The sequence below is a fragment of the Meles meles genome, chromosome 5 (genome assembly GCF_922984935.1).
Source record: "Meles meles chromosome 5, mMelMel3.1 paternal haplotype, whole genome shotgun sequence".
NCBI lineage: Eukaryota > Metazoa > Chordata > Mammalia > Carnivora > Mustelidae > Meles > Meles meles.
The window spans coordinates 108,048,525-108,071,551 of NC_060070.1; the positions used below are offsets into that span (position 1 = coordinate 108,048,525).

Sequence of the window (23,027 nt, forward strand, 5' to 3'; positions counted from 1 at the left end):
CTTTGCCTCATTGTGGAAAATGACTTAGACTATTAGATATATAGGTATTTTGAGTTTACCCAATGTAATTAACATGAGTAATACATAATGAAATTGGAAACATTCAATTTGGGAAGCAACATTTTGCATTACTTCAGTTTTGTAAATAAAGAAGCCTAAGTAATTGATTGTTTTTTTCTTTACATATTAACTAGCCTTCACTACTTTTGATGTATTGTGCTTGTATACATTGAGTTTACTCAGAAAATGTACCTGTTATACCGCATGTCATTTTCCTATTTTAATCCATGTGTAAGGTTATGAATTTATTAGGAAGGGCATATCTGGAAATAATTTTCATTCATGTCATACACTAACCAAATGTAAAGCTATTTGTTAATATCACATTTTCTGGCACTTGTGACAGCTTTGCTTCTGTAAGGACTAATTTTATAACTTCAGCATTTTACATATATTACAACTGAAATTAGCTTCCTGTCTGTGCTTCCAGTTGGAAATTACATTTTTAAATACAGATTTGTTCATGGCATCCCCAAATGTAATAAATATTTGACCATATGCAACTTCTCTACATCATAAGGACAGTAGGTATGGACTCTTAACAATATACACATCAAGCTTTTGTTTGTGCTTCCATTAATTTCCTCATTCAGCCTTGTAACAAAGGTGTATACATTATTTTTAAAAGACTACTTAATACTCATTTTTAATAAATGATTTTTGGAGTTACATTTACAGAAGCCAGTTGGCATTTTGGAAGGAAAAAGTGTGAGTCTTTTCATATTGCCTATCTTGCAGTTTTCTAGTATTTCCCTACCTCTCCAGAGGTGTTTATATTTTTAGTTTGTACTGCAGTTTCTGGCCCCAGCTGTAGATGATAGTATATTGGATGAAATTTGAAAACAAACAAAATCTTCATACCAGGATAGATTCATAGCTTTATACTCAAATAAGGAATCTTTTTCTGAGAAGAAATTTTCTTCCAGAATAAAAGATTAGTGTTTTTCCTCAAGATTTTAAGAGTTTGACAGATAAGTATTTTTGTCTGCAGATTAGACTGTTAGTGATGAAAACAGTGATTTAATGTTTATGTGGAAAAGATCATTTTAGAAAAGAGTGATACACATTCACAGTAATATGGTATAAGTTGTCACATACTTAACAAGAACTGAACACCCATCTTGTAACAGGTCCATTGTTAGTAATTATAACACGAATATACTAAGAACAGGCGTTCTCAGATGTGGCTTGCCTTTATGATTTACTTTGAAGAAACTTGAAAGTTTTCTAAGAATATATTTTAAAAGGCTTCTACCAAAAAGATTAGAATTGTATTTTTGTGTTACAAGTCCAATTTAGCTTCTTACTTTTAAATTTTGTGTGTGAACATTTAACAGTAGAAGAATACAACAAATATTTCGAACTCTTCTATTTAACTGATTCATGACTATCTGGTTTACTTAACTGATCCAGTGGTAAACTCCTTTTTTTTTTTTTTTAAGTGAAATATTTAACGTCCAGGTTATAGTCTTTTCTGTAAGTAATTTTACCTATTAGTAATCAGAAATACATGGCCGCAGCGGAAAATGGGAGAATAATTCTCTTAGCTATATGATTCATATTCCCATCCCCCCAACATTTTTTTTTTTTTTAAGATTTTATTTATTTATTTGACAGATCACAAGTAGGCAGAGAGGCAGACAGAGAGAGAGGAAAGGAACCAGGCTCTCTGCTGGGCAGAGAGCCCGATGTGGGGCTCGATCCCAGGACCCTGGGATCATGACCTGAGCCGAAGGCAGAGGCTTTAACCCACTGAGCCACCCAGGTCCCCCCCCCCCCCAATATTTTTAAACCATGAGGAATAATACAAAAAGGGAAGAAAATAATACTCTTTTTGTGATAGCCCCCCCATACAGTTAATAAAATTTGTAGCACTTCTAACTTTCAGACCTAAAAATGATCTATATTTCCATTTTTGCAAAATGTTTTATTTTCAGGTGAATTAGTTCTGTTTTTTCCCTAGGACATGTGAAAATTATTTTTGTCAATGATTTTTCAGAATTTTATTTAGCTGCAATATCTTTTATATAAAATTCTAAACTATTAAAAGATCTCTGTAGATGGCATTAGACATTTTCTTTTCAGAACGTCAAGTTTCAGGAGAATTTCCAAAGCTTAAAATGAAGCATGATGAAATATAATTATTTAGTTATGTCATCATAAAACAACTCTTTCCTGGTTAAATAAGAATTTGAAATTTTTAAATATGTGCTTTATAATTTGATACTTAGGGTTGAATATGGAGTAATAGCATAGCCATGGTCATAGTGTGTAGGTTTTCAAGTAGTGTCTTACTGAAACTGGTCTAGACTTGATTTGAAGAAATCATAGCTCTGATGGTGGAAGTAAAGGGAAACGACTGCCAGCTTTCCTTCAGTATTTCAAAGACATTCATATTACCCGCTTTTAAGAAATAGTTCTTACAACTTTGCAACCTGAAATAGAAAAACTGTGCACTTGTGTTTTTCAGAATTATTTTGTTGGTTGGAAGATCTGTATCATTTGAAACATGGACCCATCTAAATCTCCCCAAGCCTAGATAGACCATTCTCACTTGCAAACAAATACCACATTGTTTGAAAGTTTTCTTGCTGGATTATGAATCCAAAACATTGTGTTTTGCTTTGTTTTTGCATAAGACAGGTTTTCTTGTTTCTGTTTTTTCCCCCATCATTTTGGAGAAATGAAGACTGACTTGATAAAGCCAGCATGGGCATTACTAGTTAGGGTGAAGAATGGTAAATTATAAACATGAAGTCAGCCTTCCTCAATGGACAGCAGTAGTTTGATATACAATAAAAAGGCACAAGAGGAAGACCAAAAAATGTGCTGCTGTTGAGGAATGAGTGCTGTGACTTTTTTTTTCCAAGATTTGTAAGGATTGAAAGTGATTTTTATAACTTCAGCCTTAAAACTTCTGTAAAAGAGAGTTGGCCTTATTCATTGTATTACCTTAAAATGAGTTTTGGCATTGTTGGTGCTGCTCTTAACAAAATCAGCAGTAAGTCTTACCTAAATCTCTTATTTTAACCTTCCAAACATAATTATGAATTACCTGAAGAAAAAGGAAAAAAGACATGATTAAGTGAGCTCTCTACCTAACAATGGGTTAAAATTAAAATAACATCCCTCAAATTGCTGTTTGTACATCTGATTTACCATTTTATTCAGAAGTAATTCCAGATATTTTAAAGTTAGAAGAACAGGGTTTTTAGACTCCTAAATTTGGTGTCCATTAATTTCTTTCATTGTTAGTGAAGTTTTTTAGATAAAATGTAGTAAAGGAAAACTTTTATAAAAAGATCAGAAATTTAAAAACAGCCTGAATTATTAGTATCTTTATATATAATCTTTATTCAGAGATACAATTTTATTATCTAAAGCATGGTCAGTAGTAAGGAAGTCTGCTCTCAAAAGCACATAAAAAGATTCTTCAGCATAATCACTGGTGGACACCATGAGCCAGAATATTTTGAACTCAAAGAATAGTGACATAGTTAAAGTGGTTAATAAACAATCTAAGTTTCCATTTTGTTTTTGAGTTGCATATTTGCTCTGATCTTTTGTTATTCAAAATTATTCATCAAATGAGCGATTCTGTTTTAGGTAGGATTTTGGGTGTGTGGGGTAAATGTTACTGTAACTTTGACGGATTGTCTCTGATCGGATTATCACCACTCTTACCCACCTTCTCAGTGGAGAAATGTTATTTTATACTTTGTTATTCTATGCAGTATGCTGACAAAGGTCAGGAGCTCTTTATTTTACCTTTATGGTTTTTTGTATTTTCTCATTCATACTAGAGGGGATATATTTGACTTAAAATTTCTGTCTTCATAAAATATTCTTTGAAAACTTGCTCCATATTAAACCAATAGGATAGGTAAAGACAGAAAACAAATATCAGAAAATGATTAAAAATAAATAATTTAGGCTCACTTTTGCAACATTTTTTTAAATGTATTAAAGTTTTTTCCCTTTTCCCAGGTTTATGGTTGGCTGTGGAAGATGTGATGACTGGTTTCACGGTGATTGTGTTGGTTTAAGTCTTTGTCAAGCACAACAAATGGGAGAAGAAGACAAAGAATACGTGTGTGTGAAATGTTGTGCTGAAGAAGATAAAAAGACTGAAATAATAGATTCAGATATTTTGGAAAACCAGGCTAAAGTTGAAGTGCACACTGAAGATAGAATAATGGAATATGAAAAGCTTGGGTTATCAAAGCACACACCAGCAAATGATAAAACCAAATATATAGAAGATACAGTGAAGCACAAGGTCAAAATTTTAAAACGGGTAAGCTTATTAATGCATTCTCTTTATTTAAGAACTTTGTATGGTCTAACAATTTGAAATTTCTCTTTGGGTTTCGTTGTTCAAAGTGTACATTTCCAAATGTATTTTTCTGTAAAAATGAACGGATTTTTATTAAAATATTTTGGCAGTCTTGGTGAAACTAGGTTGTGAAATCTTCAAAATATATGTATCTTATTTCTTATAGAATTTTACAGTTTCTAGTCTGTAGTTGTAGTCTGTAGTTGGTAGTTGGATTTTCTTTGATAGGATGTATTTGTGATCTTGTGGTATTAAAGTGGTACTGAGCTGTTCATTGTGCTTGCTGATAAGGTGGTAAAACTTCAGTCCTTAACTGTCTGCTAATTCATGAACCACATTTGACATTATTATTTTCAGGTAGAAGAGTTGTTTTGTATCTTTAAAGAAAAGTAGACTTAATTCTTTTGATTTTTGTCCAGTGTTTGCTTGGAACCTTCACTTCATACTTTTTCTCTTTAAAAAGTTGGTTTTCCCTTACCTTATATTTTTAACTAATTTCTAAATGTATTTTCTAAATAGAAATTTCAAGATATTTAGTCAGTTACAGGAGAGATGTATTCAGTGTTTTATCTGATTAAGTTTTTATAATTTTCATCATCTCTGTTTTTTTTACCTATGCTTTTTCTATTTTGTTGTTCTTATAATGGTAGAAAAGGGACAACAGTGGCAACAAATAAATGGGGTTAGTCAATGTAATAATCCAAAAGACAATGAACATGAGTTGGAGTGTTACAAGAACCATGGAAATCTTTTAATCCAACCATTGAGATTGAACATAAGCATTTTTTTTCCAAAATCTTCGTTATTTATAAACTCAGTTCTTTGACACACTCCTTATATTACAAATCTGGATTAAGTTATAGTAAAATCCAGCATTTTCTGGCTGCCCATACATTTTGAGAATCAGATTATGTCCTTCTGACATTTGCTTTTCCTTTTTTCTGTTGATTTGATTAGCACCAAAGTAATTGGTATAGAGCTGAGAGCTCCACTGAGAATAGCTTACAGCACATCTTTGGAAAACTTCTTTAACTATTGTGATTAATCATCAGTTTTGGATGTAATATCTTGGCCATTCAGAAATAAAGCTCATTGTTTTGTCATTTAGCTAAGTTGTCTTCATCTTGTCTTAAAAGATATGAGACATGAAACATTAAGTGTTTTAAGAAACCACTCTATACATTCTCTGTATGAGAAAAGAAATTGAAGTAAGTCTGATTTTGTAAGTACATGTACTTACAAAATCCAAGTGATTACTGCTTCCTTTTCTTTTTGATGGTGAACTGCTGAATCTTATTTGGACTCTGCTGATACTAGTTTATGGAATCTGCTTTTTGTTTTATTTTTTATTTTTTTAAAGATTTTATTTATTTATTTGACAGAGAAGCAGGGGGAGTGGGAGGAGAAGAGGCCTTCCCGCCCCCCAGCAGGGAACTCGATGCAGGGCTGGATCCCAGGATCATGACCTGAGCGAAAGGCAGACACTTAACTGACTGAACCACCCAGGCGCCCCTGGAATCTGCTTTTTAAATATCACTTCTTGGGGCGCTTGGGTGGCTCAGTGAGTTAGGGCCTCTGCCTTCGGCTCAGGTCATGATCCTAGGGTCCTAGGATCGAGTCCCTCATCGGGCTCTCTGCTCAGCGGGGAGCCTGCTTCCCTTCCTCTCTCTGCTTGCCTCTCTGTCTACTTGTAATTTCAGTCTGTCAAATAAATAAAATCTTTTAAATAAATAAATAAATAAATAAATATCACTTCTTATTCCTAGATTTTATGTTGAACCATTTCTTAAGTTTCTGTTGTGGACCAAACATGGTACCAGACTTGGGTATCTAGCACTGATTGAAATAGGTTTCTGTTCTCAAGTAAATTTAGTTGGAGAGATAGAAAATAAGTAAATAAAAAATTAGAGGATTTGTAGGCTAGAGAAAATCAGTTTTTTCCTATAAGCTCTGTCTTCTTAAAGCCTATAAAAACCTATGATTAAATATAGTGTTCTTTTCCCTGTCATTCTTTCTTTTTTTAATTTTCATTTTTCTATTTAAATTCAATTAATATATAATATATGTTTCAGAGGTAGGGGTCAGGGATTCATCAGTCTTATATAATACCCAGTACTCATTACATCACATGCCCTCACCCACTTACCCCATCCCTCCACCCCCTTCCTCCCAGCAACCTTCAGTTTGTTTCCTATGATTAAGAGTCTCTTATGGTTTGTCTCCCTCTTTGGTTTCGTCTTGTTTTATTTTTTCCTCTTCCCCAGTGATCCTCTGTTTTTCTTAAATTCTACATGTGAGTGAGATCATATGATAATTGCCTTTCTTTGATTGACTTATGTTGCTTAGCATAATACCCTCTAGTTCCAACACATGTTCAAATGGCAAGATTTTGGGTTTTTTTTTTTCCATGGCTGAGTAGTATGTCATTGTATATATGTCCATATCTTCATCCATTCATCTGTCGATGGACATCTAGGCTCTTCCCACAGTTTGGCTATTGTGGACATTGCTGCTATAAACATTGGGGTGCAGGTGCACCTTTGGATCACTTCATTTGTGTCTTTGGGGTAAATCCCTAGTACTGCAATTGCTGGGTTGTACGGTAGCTCTATTTTCAAGTTTCTGAGGAATTTCCATACTGCTTTCCAGAGTGGCTGCACTAGTTTGCATTCCCACCAACATCCTAAGAGGGTTTCCCTTTCTCTGATTCCTTGCCAACATCTTTCGTTTCCTGACTTGTTGATTGTAGCCATTCCGAATGATGTAAGGTGGTATTCATTGTGGTTTTGATTTGTGTTTCCCTGATGATGAGTGGTGGGCATTTGTTTCATGTCTGGCCATTTGTATGTCTTCTTTGGAGAAATGTCTGTTCATGTCTTCTGCCCATTTCTTGATTGGCTTATTCTTTGGGTGTTGAGTTTGGTAAGTTCTTTATAGATTTTAGATACCAGCCCTTTATTTGGTATGTCATTTACAAATATCTTCTGCTGTTCTGTCAGGTGTCTTTTAGTTTTATCAACTGTTTCCTTTGCTGTGCAAAAGATTTTTATCTTGATGAAGTCCCAATAGTTCATTTTTGCCTTTGTTTCCCTTGCCCTTGAAGAAATGTCTAGCAAGAAGTTGCTGTGGCGTGGGTCACAGAGTTTGGTGCCTATGTTCTCCTCTAGGATTTTGATACATTCCTGTCTCACATTTAGGTCTTTCATCCATTTTGAATCTGTTGTGATTTATGGTGTAAGGAAATAGTCCAGTTTCATTCTTCTGTATATGGCTGTCCAGTTTTCCCAAAACTGTTTGTTGAAGAGACTGTCTTTTTTCCGTTGGATCTTCTTTCCTGCTTTGTTAAAGATTAGTTGACCAAAGGGTTGAGGGTCCATTTCTGGGTTCTCTATTCTGTTCCATTGATCTCTGTGTCTGTTTTGTGCCAGTACAACACTGTCCTGAAGATTACAGCTTAGTAAAACAGCTTGAAGTCTGGGATTGTGATGCCACCAGCTTTGGTTTTCTTTTTAAGTATTCCTTTGGCTCTTTCAGGTCTAATCTGGTTCCATACAAATCTTAGGATTATTTGTTCCAGCTCTGTGAAAAAAGTTGATGGTATTTTGATGGGGACTGCATTGAATGTATAGATTGTTCTAGGTAGCATAGATATTTTATGTATGAAATGTTTTTCTATTTCTTTGTGTCTTCTTCAGTTTCTTCATGAGTATTCTATAGTTTTTTGAGTACTGATATTTTGCTTCTTTGGTTAGCTTTATTCCTAGGTATCTTATGGTATTTGGTGCAGTTGTAAATGGGATCAACTCCTTAATTTCTCTTTCTTCTGTCTCATTGCTAGTGTAAGAAATACAGCTGACTTCTTTGCGTTGATTTTATGTGCATTTATCCTGCCACTTGAATTCCTTTATGAGTTCTAGCAATTTTGGGCTGCAGTCCTTTGGGTTTTCCACATAGAGTATCACGTCACCTGCAAAGAGTGAGAGTTTGACGTACTCTTTGCTGATTCTGATGCCTTTTATTTCCTTTTATTGTCTGATTGCTGAGACTAGGACTTCTAGTACTGTGTTGAAGAATAGTGGTCATAGTGGGCATCCTTGCCATGTTCCTGACTTTAGGGGAAAGGCTTTCAGTTTTCCCCATTGAGAATGTTATTCACTGTGGGCTTTCCTTATGTGGCTTTTATGATATTGAGGTATGTATTATGGAGAGTATTGATCAAGAAAGGATGCTGTACTTTTTCTGCACCTATTGAGAGGATCATGTGGTTCTTGTCCTTTCTTTTATTAATATCGTGTATCATGTTGATTGATTTGTGGTTGTTGAAACATCCTTGAGCCCAGGAATAAATCCCACTTGGTCATGGTGAATAATCCTTTTAATGTACTGTTGGATCCTATTGGCTAGTATCTTGGTGAGAATTTTTGCATCCATGTTCATCAGGAATATTGGTCTATAATTCTCCTTTTTGGTGGGGTCTTTGGTTTTAGGATCAAGGTAATGCTGGCCTCAGAGATGAGTTTGGAAGTTTTTGTTCCATTTCTATTTTCTGAAACAACCTCAGAAGGATAGGTATTACTTCTTCTTTAAATGTTTGATAGAATTCCCCTGGGAAGCCATCAGGGCCTGGACTCTTGTTTGTTTGGAGATTTTTGATTATTGCTTCAATTTCCTTGCTGGTTCTGGGTCTGTTCAGGTTTTCTATATCTTCCTGGTTCAGTTTTGGTGGTTTAAACATCTTTAGGAATGCATACATTTCTTCCACATTGCCTAATTTGGTGTCATATATTTGTTTATACTGTGTTCTTACAGTTGTACAGAAGGGGAGATTGTGATTTTATTTGGGTCCTTTCTCTTTTCTTTTTGACAAGTCTAGCCAGGGTTTTATCAATTTTATTAATTCTTTCAAAGAACCAGCTCCTAGTTTCCTTGCTCTATTCTGCTGTTCTTTGGTTTGTATTTCATTGATTTCTGCTCTGATCGTTTTATTTCTGTTCTTACTAGATTAAGCTTTATTTGCTGTTCTTTCTCCCAACTCCTTTAGGTGTTAGGTTAAGTTGTATGTTGGAGACTTTTCTTGTTTCTTGAGAAAGGCTTGTATTGTTGTATACTTCCCTCTTAGGACCACCTTTACTGTATCCCAGAGGTTTTGAACAGTTGTGTTTTCATTTTTCATTTGTTTTCATTGATTTTTAAAATTCTTCTTCAATTTCCTGGTTGACGCATTCATTCTTTAAGGATGCTCTTTAACCTCTATATATTTGAGTTCTTTCCAAATTTCCTCTTTTGATTGAGTTTCAGTTTCAAAGCATGGTGGTCTGAAAATATGCAGGGAGTAATCCCAATCATTTGGTATCACTTGAGACCTGATTTGTGAAACCAGTATGTAATTTATTCTAGAGAATGTTCCATGTGCACTGGAAGGAATGTGTATTCTGTTGCTTTAGGATGGAATGCTCTGAATATAGCTATAAAATCCCATCTGGTCCAGTATGTCATTCAAAGCCCTTGTTCCTTGTTGATCTTCTGCTTAGATGACATGTCCATTGCAGTGAGTAGGGTGTTAAAGTACCCTGCTATTGTATTATTATCAATGTGTTTGCATTCCTAGAGGTAAAATACTAATTTAATTTTGTTATTAATTGGTTCATATAATTCACTGCTCCCATTTAGGGACATAAATATTTACAGTTGTTAGATCTAGGTGGATAGACCCTTTAATTATGATATATTGTCCTTCCTCATTTTTTATTACAGTCTTTGGTTTAAAATCTAATTTGATGCAAGGATTACTACCCTAGCTTTCTTTTAATGTCCATTAGTGTCATAAATGGTTTTCTATCCCCTCAATTTCAATTTGGAGGTGTCGTTGGGTCTAAAATGAGCCTCTTGGAGGCAGCATATTGGTGGATCTTGCTTTTTTGTTTTTTAAAATATTTTATTTATTTATTTGACAGAGAGACAAGTAGGCAGAGAGGCATGCAGAGGGAGGGAGAGGCAGGCTCCCTACTAAGCAGAGCCTGATACGGGGCTCAATCTCAGGACCACAGGGTCATGACCTGAACTGAAGGTAGATGCTTAATCAACTCAGCCACCCAGGTGCTCCTGGGTTTTGCCTTTTTATCCAAGCTGATACCCTGTGTTTTTCGATTGGGGCATTTTAGCTCATTTACATTCAGAGTAACTATTGAAAGATATGTTGTATTACATGTACAGAGTATTATATGTTGTATTATATGTACAGAGTATATTCTCTCTGTTCCTTTCTGGTCTGTTACTTTTGGGCTCTGCCTTCACTTAAAGGTTCCCCTTTAATGTTTCTTACAGTCACAAATTCTTTTAGTTTTTCTTTGTTCAGGAAGCATTTTATCTGTCCTATTTTGAATGATATCCATTGGATAAAATATTCTTGGCTGCATATTTTTCTCATATAGCATCCTGAATATATCATGCCAGTGCTTCCTGGGCTTCTAGGTCTCTGGATAGGTGTGCTGCCAGCCTAATGTTTCTACCCTTGTAGGTTATGGACCTTTTGTTCCAACTTGCAAGTGTCACTATTATAGGTTTAGCTGTTGACCAATTTTTGTTGATTGGGGGAGGGGGGCGTTTCTCTGTGCCTTTCTCTGGACTTGAATGCCTTCTTCTGTTCCCAGATTAGGGAAGTTCTCCACTGTACTTTGCTCCAGTATACCTTCTATCTCTCTCTTTTTCCTCTTCTAAAATCTCAGTTATTCTAATACTGTTTTGCTTTATGGTATCATTGATATCTCAAATTATGCCCTCTTGATCCAGTAGTGTATCTCTTTCTCAGCTTCTTTATACTCTGTCCTTTTGTCTTCTGTATCACTAATTCTCTCTTCTGCCTCATTTATCCTAGCAGTTAGAATCTCCATTTTTTATTGCATCTCATTAATAGCCTTTTTGGCTTCTACTTGATTAGATTTTATTTCTTTTACTTCTCCAGAAAGGGATTCTCTAGTGTCGTCTATGCTTTTTTCAAGCCCAGATACTATCTTTATAATCGTTTTTCTGAACTCTAGTTTTGACATCTTATATCCAGACTGCTTGGGTCCCTGGCAGTTGGTACTGCCTCTTGTTGTCTTTTTTAAGGCTTTTCTGCCTTGTCATCTGTCCAGAGAATAGATGAATGAGAGAACAAAATACTAAAATGGCAACAATGACCCCAGAGAAATGGGGTCATAAGAGACTGGAAATGGGGAGCAAAAAATAAAAAAAGAATAATAGAGGTGAACAGAAAAGAGCAGTAGACTGGATCCTGTGTGTATTTTGGTCTGTTTGTTAAAACACTAGATCCCAAAATTTTAAAGAAAAAGAAACTTACATATTTACAAAAATGAAATTAAATACATTGAAAGAATAGAATGTAACTATAAAAAAGAAGAGAAAAAAGAAGGTATATAAATAAACAGGTGAACAGAACAGAGCAGTACACTATATCCTGAGTGTATTTTTGTCTCTTTGTTAGAAGAAACTACATCCCAGAGTTCAAAGAAAAACGTATATATCTATAGAAAAATAAAATTAAATACAATGAAAGGCTACAGCGTAACTGAAGATGAAAATTTAAAAAGAGTTTAACAAAAAGAAGAAGAAAAGGAGAGAATATGATCAGACAGGTGAAGAGAACAGAGCCATACACTAGATTCTGGGTGTATTTTCGTGTTTGTTAGAAGAAACTGCATCCTGAAATTGTAAAGAAAGAAAAACTTCCATATATACAAAAATAAATACAATGAAAGGATGGAATGTAAGTGTAAAAATGAAAATTAAAAAAGGTTTTTAAAAGTTGATAAAAATGAGAAATTGATTGAGAGAGGAAAGAGAAAAACATTATAATTGAAAGACTAAAGAATTGTGGGAAAAAACCATGAATTCTATATATTATTTTACTCTAGTACTCAAGTTTTGCATTTCTCTATGATTAGTAAACTTGGTATTAGCTGGATGTTCTTGATGATCTTCTGGGGGAGGGGCCTGTTGGGCTGATTCTCAGGTGTCTATTCTCTGTGCAGTATTGTACCACCCTTGCCAGGGGCCAGGCTAAGTAAGTGGCTCTGGATTACTCTATGTGACTTTTGCTTCCTTAAGGTTTTCTACCCTGCTTTAGAGGATGAGAATGAAGATGGCGGCCTCCCAGTTTCCAGCCCTAGAGCTTAGAACTTGGGGTTGGGGGTGGGGGGCACTCCTTAATGCTCAGAGAAATGCTCACTCCTCAGAGAAAAGCAGTCAATTACTCTTGTCTCCCTGGTCTCTGGCTGCACCCTGCAGTCACCCAGACTGTGACCAGTGATTCTGTCTCATGGCATGTGATCCTGTTTTGATTCTTCAAAACCTGCAGACTCCTGTGATGTGCACTTGTGCCCGCCCCCAGCTTCCAGGGGGAGGGAAGGAAGAGGTCTTGGGGTGGTTCGGCTGCTTGCTGGGCCCCTGCTCAGAAGCAGTCACTCTGATGGGCCACAGTTCAGGGTATATGGCAACACTGTGCAGAGAGCCCACTCATAGGCTCGCTGAGTGCAGCCATTTTCCCCACACTGATGCTGGGGAACTCTGCCACACTTAGGCACCCCCAGTCTTGCTGTGACCCCAAGGATCCTGGAACCAAAGTATCCCACCTAGGATTCCAACCTACTTAGCCACCAGGTGCATTTCAGGCAGGAATGTCCCTCACTGGAGCAGACTGCTAAAAGTTCTTATTTTGTGCTCCACTGCTATATCATTTCTGGTGCTGGATGCTGGAGGCTCCCTCCTGCTGTGGTTCATCTTCCCATATATCACCTCAGATTCACTTCTCCACACCTACCTTGCAGAAAGTGGTTGCTTTTCTATTTGTAGAGTTGCAGCTAATTCTTTTCTTAGACCTCAAGTTGAGTTTGCAAGTGTTCAGAATGACTTGATAGTTGTCTAGCTGAATTCCTGGGACCAGATGAAACTAAGGTCTCCTACTCCTCCACCACCTAAGGATAAACTTCTCCCTGTCTTTCAAACATTACCATGATGTGATTAATTATTTTAAAGGGTCTTAGAATTCTAGTTTACTAGTTCTTTGTTATAATTAGGTTATAATTAGGATGGGAGTAGCAGGTATCCTGATAGATTGTTCTACTGTATAGAAGTTAAAACTGCCAATTGATACAGTGAGAATTTAATTGATAAACTTAGAGGTGGGTATGATTTCATTTGTTTTAGAAAATAGTGAAAAACATAGATACCTATGGTTATAATTAGGATGGGAGTAGCAGGTATCCTGATAGATTGTTTTACTGTATAGAAGTTAAAACTGCCAATTGATACAGTGAGAATTTAATTGATAAACTTAGAGGTGGGTATGATTTCATTTGTTTTAGAAAATAGTGAAAAACATAGATACCTATTTCTCCATAATCTCTCCCTCCTTTTTCCATATCTTTAGCCAGCTAAGAGAACTCTTTTATCTATTTTTTTTTCTAATATCATTAATGGGAAAATGATATCCAAGTTTTTTAGTTCTCTTTTATAGGCTGTTATGTGTTCTGCAAAATAGGTGCTTAACAAATTGATTTTGAATGAGAGCATGAATCTCCTTTTTGTTATTAATTGAGAGTTATTTTTGTACATCTTCTTAAAAAAAACATATTTATTGGGCTAAAGTATATAATGTTTGCTATCTTAATAGATTGTAATATTAATTAGGTTTAATCTTTTTCATCCACATACTCTTGAGCCTTGCTTTAGTAGTTTTCATTCTAATGAATTAAATAATATTTTTTCCAAGGAATCTGGTGAAGGCAAAAGCTCATCAGACTGTAGAGATAGTGAAATAAAAAAATGGCAGCTAGCTCCTCTTCGAAAGATGGGACAACCAGTTTTACCTCGGAGATCCTCAGAAGAAAAAAATGAAAAAATACCAAAAGAGACTACAACTGTTATTTGCACAGGAGAAAAAGGTTCCAAACCAGGTAGTAAGATTCATAAAAATCATATGTACTAATAAAGTTATATTTCATACACTATCAATTAGTATATTTTAGGGAAATTTAACCATTTTAATAATTTAATGCCAATAAAAATAGTTCAGGTGATCTTTCTTGAAATTAAAAACTATTGCTTTAAATTCTGGGAAGAGCTAATGAACTTAATAAGACTCCATCTTCATGGCACTCAAACACTAGTAGAAGACAGACATTAAGTAGACAAATAAAATGGTGTGCCATTTTTTACAGCGTTTAGGCACTGTGAAGAAAAAGTAAGTGGAGTTAAGAGTCACAGTTGAAGAGAGTGGTGACAGTTTGTTTTAGATAGAATGGAGGAGGTAACTTGTGAGGTATAATTTGAAGTGATGGGAACTTTTTTTGTAGGAATGGGGAGGGTATAGTCTAAAGGTTTCAAGGTAGAAACAAGCTTGGTATTTGAGGAGCACGAGAGCCACAGTGGAATGGTTAGGGTAATACATGGGATAGAATAAGGGTCAAGATGAGTTCAAAGAAAATTATGTAGGAACTTTGAGGTCCTGATACAGTTTATATTTTATTCTGAATATAATGGGAAAACTTCAGAGGATTTTGTACAAGGGAATGATGGGTTGATTACTCCTGTTTTCCTGTGAAAATTGGATTGTAGGAGAATAGGAGAAAATGAGGGTAGTTAGGAGTCTATAGCAGTATCCTAGGGAAAAAAGGATGCTAGCTTGGAACAGAGGTACAGTGGAGGAATGAAAAATGGTCATATTCTGATATATTTTATAGTAGAATTGGCAGAACTTGCTGTTGGATTAGTTATAGGTAGGTGGGTAGGTAGGTAGGTAGAGTCTTAGCAGAGGATTAAATGTTGGTGCCATTTATTGAGAAAAACAGATTTGGGGAGGAAAATTGAAAAATTATGTGTGGGTATTTTAACTTTGAGTTACCTTTAAGATACCCACATAAGGATGTTTGAGTAAATGTTTGACTCTTAAGTCTGGAGCTTAGAGAAGACTTCAAGGGGTTGTATATAAACAAGAGGTTTATCAGTGCATAGTTATTTAAAATCATGTACTTAGATAGAAACATCTGTTAAAGAGTTCAGTAATGAAGAGGCAGAAGCACAGTACTTGGGGGTCATATCAGCATTTAGAAATTGAAAAGACAAGAGGTTCTACAACGGAGACTAAAAGCTGGTCTGTGAGGTAAGAGAACTAAGGGACCATGATGAAGTTTCAAGAAGGAGGGAATGATCAGTTGTGTTCAGTGTTGTCTGGACATCTAATAAGGAACATAGATCATATGTGATTTAGTGAAATGGAAATCATTGGTGACCTTGACTAGAATGGTTTTGGTGGAGCACTGGGGATGAAAGCCAGTTGTAGTGGTTTATGGAGGAATGGAAAGTAAGAAATGAGAGATACTGATTACTGTTTTAAAGAATTTTGCTTTTAAAGGGAACAGAAGTGGTGTGGTAGTTAAAGGGATATGTGAGGTACAGAATTTTTTAACGGAGATATAGCGTGTTTGGAAGACTATGGGAATGACCCAAGAGAGAATTTGATGATGTAGTTGAGGGCTTCAAAATCCATGAAAAAACAAGAGGGGATGGGATTTACATAGAAGAGTTGCTCATAGAAAAGGACAGCTTACCCATTTTAATAGTAGGGAAGATGATTGTATATGGTAGGAGGGCAGATAGATGCAGGTAGGCTAGATTTGGTGATGGGAAGCTGTGATAGCTGTCATTTTCCTGTTAGTGAAATAACGAAGTGAAAAAAAAAATCAAATGAGGTTGAAGTTGAGGAAGGAGGTATTGTTGGTTTGACAAGAAAGGAGAAAAAGTGTAAAATAGAAGTTTTGAGACTGGGAGAGCAGATTTACTAAGAAAACGTAAGATTAGGACAGCAGATTGTTATCTACCTCAGACTTGTGATTATTAATTTAAAGTGAGATCTGTTAACATCAGTGTCTATTTTTCTCCAGTTGCCTTCAGCTGTTTGTAGGCTATTTGGGTGAAGGATAAAGTTGGCTTTTATTGGGTTTGTGGTTTTGCAAATGCAGGTGTTTTAAAGGAGAGAGGATAAAAGTGTTTAGTATGTAAGGGTATGGTAATGGTGTACTGTCTGATCAGAGTTGCTTATGTGGGAAAATGAGGACATGAATTATAAAAATGATAGATTTAAGAATTGATGGGTTAGTGAGGGGGTGGGTTGGGGGAGTAGTGCCTGGCTGGCCCAGTCAGAAGAACACGTGATTCTTGATCTCGGGATTGTGAGTCGGAGCCCCATGTCAGGTGTAGAAATTACTTCAATAAATAAAACTTTAAAAAAATGGGAAAAAATAAAATAGGAAAAGTGCATATGCGTTTCATAGCTTTAGGCCACTTTTTAGTCACATAATTTGTCATTAAAATTTGTTTAAATTAGAATTTTTCTTTTTAATTGAGGTATAATTGGTATATAACATTGTTAGTTTCAAGTGTATGACAATGATTGGATGTTTGTATATATTGCAGAATGATCACAGTAAGTCTAGTTAACATCTGTCACCATAGATTAGAATTTTAATGTCAGAAATACTTCAGTATGGAATATAGGTTCTGATCTTATTTCTAAGTAGTGATTTTTAATCAGTCAGTTTTGTTTGTAAACTTATATTATGCATTAAAAAGGAAGATGTCTTTTTAAAAACAATGAGTTTTGATCATTGTTTAAATAGGGGCTCATGAGAAGCAAGAGATAAAAAAGAAGAAAATTGAAAAGGGAATGCCTAATATGCATCCTCCTGCTACTTCTACTTCCAAGCCTTCTGCAGATCAGATCAGACAAAGTGTCAGACATTCTCTCAAAGACATTCTTATGAAAAGGTAACACAAATTATTATATAAAAGATTGAATAATATATGCTTCATGTATTTGAAGAATAATTGAATTATTCTAATTTTAAGACTTACAGACTCAAATTTGAAGGTGCCAGAGGAAAAAGCAGCAAAAGTTGCCACAAAAATTGAAAAAGAGCTTTTCTCTTTTTTTCGGGACACAGATGCTAAATATAAGAATAAATACAGAAGTTTGATGTTCAATCTGAAAGATCCTAAAAACAATGTAAGTATATTTTGCTCATGTCTATAGATATTTATGCTTCCAGCTTTCCTGAATACATTGGAATTTAAGATTATAATACAATAGATCTATAATTTATTTCTTCAAGTGAGATGGTCATTTTAAGAGTCTTTTGCTACAGAACTGAGATTACGAATTCTGCATAGTGGTGGCTAGTGTTATATAATGAGTGTATTAAAATGTAAAATACTAAGTCTGTCTTAACCTGGTTTATGGGACTTTTCTTTTTGTCCCTTATTTAATCCAATTTATTAAAAATTCATTCATATGGGGGTGCCTGGGTGGCTCAGTGGGTTAAAGCCTCTGCCTTCTGCTCAGTTCATGATCCCAGGGTCCTGGGATGGAGCCCCATGTCGGGCTGTCCGCTCAGCGGGGAGCCTGCTTCTCTGCCTACTTGTGATCTCTGTCAAATAAATAAATTAAATCTTTAAAAAAAATTCATTCATATGTATTCTTTAAAATTGCTGTTAAACCAAAATTCATAATAAACACTGTGTTGGTACTTCTGATTTAAATCCAAAAATGGAGTAACACTCCTTAAGAAAATAAATTACATTTAGGTAAAAAAGAATACTATTTTAAAATATTTTGTTAATTTAAATATGATTTTAATTCTAAATACCTTTAAGGAGGGAAGCAAACATTACTTGAACTGTTAATCATTTCCTTCATTTCTTGTTTGGGTCTTAGAGGATATTTAAAAGCTGTGTATATGTAAATACAAACTCTTTGTATATGCTTAAGTTTTATAAGATTTTCACATAATTGATAACAGTTTGTCAATTTGTGTAACGATATTTGCAATAGATAGAATGTGATTTGAGGTGTACTAACAGCTGCTTAAGAAAAATCTAGGTTATACAGTCTGTCGTTATGGTCCAGGGGGTCAGATACTTCTGGAATTATATAGTCTGGAAGCTTTTCTTTAGTAAGTAAATGTTTATTTCCTTTAGGTTTCTTTCGTGCAGTGGGTTCTTTGCTCTGAAGTCCTCTCTAAGCCAGTTAGAACTCAAACATATGAAATCTTAAAAATATGAAAGACAACACAGTCAGTAAAGTTTTTTTATGCAGTACATTGCTATACTGCAGGATGGCTATTGTGACAGTGTGTTTGTCCTTAAGAATACTGGGAATATTCTGAGACGTCGATTTTGGGGGAAGTGGGGAGTGGGTAACAGTCTCAATAGAATTTTTGGATAGATGTAATGGTTATATATATATACTTCTCCACTATGTGTTGATTTTCATATGAAAGATAAATTTTGCTGCCTTAGATGATAAGTTCCTAGAATACAAGTCTGTCATTAAATTTCTCTGTAGTAGATAATGTATAAATCATTAAACATTTGTAAATAGAGTTTTGAAATTACATCCTTATTTATTACAAGTTTTTATACAACATGTCTTCTTTATTTTAAAAATCTTTTTATCCTTCTTAATTCTTATCTTTAAATATATCCAGATATTATTTAAAAAAGTACTGAAAGGAGAAGTAACCCCTGATCATCTTATAAGAATGAGTCCAGAAGAGTTGGCTTCTAAAGAGTTAGCTGCATGGAGACGGAGAGAAAACAGACATGTAAGATTATCTATGACTATGGGTTTGACTATATCAGAACCTATATTTTTCAGCTGTAGGGGAAATAAACACAGAGGTAATTTAACACAGAATGCACAGTAATACAAACTTCTTGTTCCATAAATACATATTCCCCATTAACCGAGTTCTTAAATTAAATCTTGTCTTCTTTATCTCTGCTGCTTTTTTCTCATTTTTTCCAGTTATCAGATTACATAATAAATTTGTATTTTGTTATGTCTTGTACATCAGAAAGATGGGAAAATAGGCACATCTTAATCACATCTGTACTTTTCAAAAACAGCATTTGAAGGTATTATGAATATTGGTAATTTGTAGCACTAGATTAAGTCAGAATGAAAATTTTATAGGTGTATAATCCCTTACTATTCAAAAGTTTCAGGTGCCAAAAGCTCAGAAAAACAAGGTTTTCTTTCCCTTAACTGTTTATTGATAAAACCTGATCCAAATTGGCATGTATGAATGTTCATATTTACAGAAATGTTGTGGGCTTAAATAGCTCAATCCCTTCTAAACTGAGGTGTTATGTAACTTAAATAGTATGTGTACCATAGTCCATTTTTAAAACTAAAAAATTCTGAAAGTAACCAATGCCACGAGTTTTAATTTCAGGGTTCTGAGCTTTGAAATACCTTAAAGATTAAGTGACTATGTGGCTTAGGGTTATTGTGACAGTGAGATGACCACGTTACCTAATATTTTGATTATAGCGGCCTTAGAATATTAGCTTTTTGTTCCAGGAGATACTGGTTACTAATAGTTCATAGAACTCTGCATTATTTGACTGATTCTTTTTTCCATAATACTTGCATCTCAGACATTAAGCTTCATGTAGGTCTTTTGCCAAAACTGATTTGAAGTACAAGGCCTTGATTTGATATTCAAATATTTCTTCTACTTTCACCCTGTGTAATTTTTCCTTTTATGGTGAAAATAGTATCACCTCATCTTTTTTCCCTCCGTATCCCAAATATGCCTCTCTTCTGCTTTGGAACTGTGGCTGCAAGTACCATCTGCTTTGGAAACCAGCTTGTTCTTTCTTTAGGCCTTAATCTGATTTCTTTCTTTAAAGGATGATTTGCACTTAACAAAGCCAAGCTTAATGACTAGACCCATCTTTACATTTCTTAACCCACTGTACTCTTCACTACTTTTCACTAGTTCTTGCTACACTTACTTACTATTTTTTTTGTCAAGTTTGTTCAACTAAATTATCACTGTCACAAAGTAATGCTTAGGAGACAACTGATAGGAGACTACCTGATAATTTTTGGTGTTTGAATAAATTTCCATTATTTGGGGGGATGTTAAGAACATCAAGTTAGGAATCTGAAGAAGATAATTCTCATTTCCCTGGCGGCAGCTGGTAAAAAACTAAATCAGAAAGCCATGTTTCAACCCTTTGCAAATTACATTGCACTTCAGTTGCTTCTGATTAATTTACATATGAACTTCTCAAGACTTATAACCCCAGCACTTAAAATAGTCTCTGGCATTTGTAAGTACTCAGTATGTGTGTGTGGTTTGAGAGACCATCTAAAAATTAAAAATCATCTGTGATGTTGTTTTCATTTTTAGATAAGCTCTTATTTAAAGCTGTACATTTGGAAATATATATATTTTAATTGTGAAGTGTTTCTTTAAAATATTTCCTTTAGACCATAGAAATGATTGAGAAAGAGCAGAGAGAAGTGGAAAGACGACCAATTACAAAAATAACTCATAAAGGTGAAATTGAAATTGAGAGTGATGCCCCAATGAAAGAACAGGAAGCAGCCATGGAGATTCAGGTAAGAATAATAAAAATGCCATGTTCTGCAGTGCTCAAAACATGAAGATTAAGGAAAGGTTGATTTGTCGAAAATGTTCTTAAACGTGAAAAAAGAATTTAAAAAAAATGTATATGTTTTAAAGTTCATTTTATTGGTCCCATGGTTTTTTGAGAGTATTTAACAATACTCTCTCTCTGGATGTAGTGTGCAGACTACCTGGATCACAAGCACCTGTTAAACATTTGTTAAAATGTAGATTCCTGGGGTCTCTGTGACTTGGTGAATTCTTTAGTAGGCCTAAGTAAGTGCTTCTTAGGTAGACTGGTGTGAGAGCTTGGTACAGCTTTTCTTATTTTCAAATATCAGTGAGGAAATAATACAGAATCTTGTTAGAGGCCTTAAAGAATGAGCAATATCTGAGGCTTTGCTCTACTTTAAGTAATAATTAATATCTAGCATTTATTTTTTAAAGATACAGTGATGGGGGGGCGCATGGGTGTTGCATTGGTTAAGCAGCTAACTCTTTGATTTGCTCAGGTGGTCTCAGGGTTGTGAAATTGAGCCTTGCGTCAGGCTCTGTGCTCAGTGTAGAGTCTGCTTGAGATTCTCTCTCCTCCTCTCCCTCTGCTTTCCCCCTGTTTGTTTGCTTGCTCTAAATAAATAAATAAATGAAATCTTTTTAAAAAAACAGTTTTCATTTTAGAAAAAATCAACATGAAATAGAAGTTGATTTTAATAATTAGGGCCAAATTTGCTAAAACTTTTTACTCTTTTTTTTTTTTAGGAACCTACTGCTAACAAGTCCTTAGAAAAGGCAGAAGGAACTGAAAAACAAAAAGAAGAGATTGATTCTATGTCCAAAGATACCACTAGTCAACACAGACAGCATCTTTTTGATCTTAACTGTAAAATTTGCATAGGTAATTGGAAATTTCTCTTTCTGAAATGTTGCATTCGTTTTGGAAGAGAGATACTGTATTTGTAATTTAAATAGGCTTTTGTTTTCTGTAAATTGGGGGTGAGGTATCTGCTCACTCCCATTGAGGAGTAGCACATTTTTTGAGTGACTGGTTTTCAGAGTTGAGGTATAGTTTGATATTGTGGTATACTTTATGATCTAGAATTAATTGTACTATGTAAGATCTGAACTTAACAACCTTGGGGCAAAGGACTAAAACTTAAGCATTAGAGTAGGCATCAGAAATGTTGGGCATTTATGATGGTACTGTCATTTATTAAGTGAAGGAATAAAATAGTATTCATGTCATTATCATCTATAAAAAATGAAACAAATCCCAAAATACCTTTTCTCTAGTATTTTTCTATTTGGTCATTCATTCAATAAATATTTATTGAGTTCTTGCTGAGCACTTTATGGTGCAGGGACTATAGTGGTGAAAAAGTCAGATCTTATCCAGGCTTTAAGAGAAGCTGTAACCTGGGACGCCTGGATGGCTCAGTTGGTTGGACGACTGCCTTCGGCTCAGGTCATGATCCCGGAGTCCCGGGATCGAGTCCCACATCGGGCTTCCAGCTCCACGGGGAGTCTGCTGACCTTCTCCTCACTTGTGATCTCTCTCACTGTCTCTCTCTCAAATAAATAAATAAAATCTTAAAAAAAAAAGAGAGAGAGAGAGAAGCTGTAACCTAGTGAGAAAGACAGGCAGGTGATGTTTTGGGTTATAGAAGTGGTTATAAATGTATTTAACTAACAAGACCCAGTTTAGACCAGGGCATTGGGGAGACTGGGCTGAGGAATGGACAATTAAGCTGAGTCATGAAGGTTGAAAAGAGAGGGGAACATCATTCTGAATACTGGGAATGGCATGAGCTGTGAAGTGAATTCGAGAAGGGAAGAGAGGGGTATGAGTTGTTTGAAGAGATTTTTGGAGATCACATCTTGTAATACCTTTTTGCCTTTCAGACTTCAGTTGTGACTTCTTCGTGGTAGTGAAATCAGTTTAGTTAAGTAGTTACTAGCATTTCAAAAACAAAAACAAAATAGAAAATACCACAGTGAACTGCACTTTATAAAGATGAGTACCATTTTATGAGACTTTAGTTCCAGTTACTTTTATCATAAAAATACATATACACACATATACATACACATGCACACACAAACCCACAGAGATACATGTGAGTGTGTGTATTTAAGTAATGGATCATGAGATAAAATAT

At 35.0% G+C, this 23,027-nt stretch overlaps 1 protein-coding gene across 6 annotated transcripts in view; it reads left to right on the forward strand.

Annotated features, from left to right (window-relative positions):
* Positions 1-23,027, forward strand: part of PHF3 (PHD finger protein 3) — an 88,155-nt gene that overhangs the window by 54,024 nt on the left and 11,104 nt on the right. For all 6 annotated transcript variants that reach the window (XM_046004711.1, XM_046004713.1, XM_046004714.1 and 3 more), the window contains 7 exons: positions 4,048-4,357; positions 14,166-14,349; positions 17,071-17,218; positions 17,300-17,456; positions 18,937-19,053; positions 20,733-20,864; positions 21,631-21,766. In XM_046004711.1, the coding sequence (XP_045860667.1) occupies positions 4,048-4,357; positions 14,166-14,349; positions 17,071-17,218; positions 17,300-17,456; positions 18,937-19,053; positions 20,733-20,864; positions 21,631-21,766 (1,184 nt within the window). The remainder of the gene's footprint in view (positions 1-4,047; positions 4,358-14,165; positions 14,350-17,070; positions 17,219-17,299; positions 17,457-18,936; positions 19,054-20,732; positions 20,865-21,630; positions 21,767-23,027) is intronic.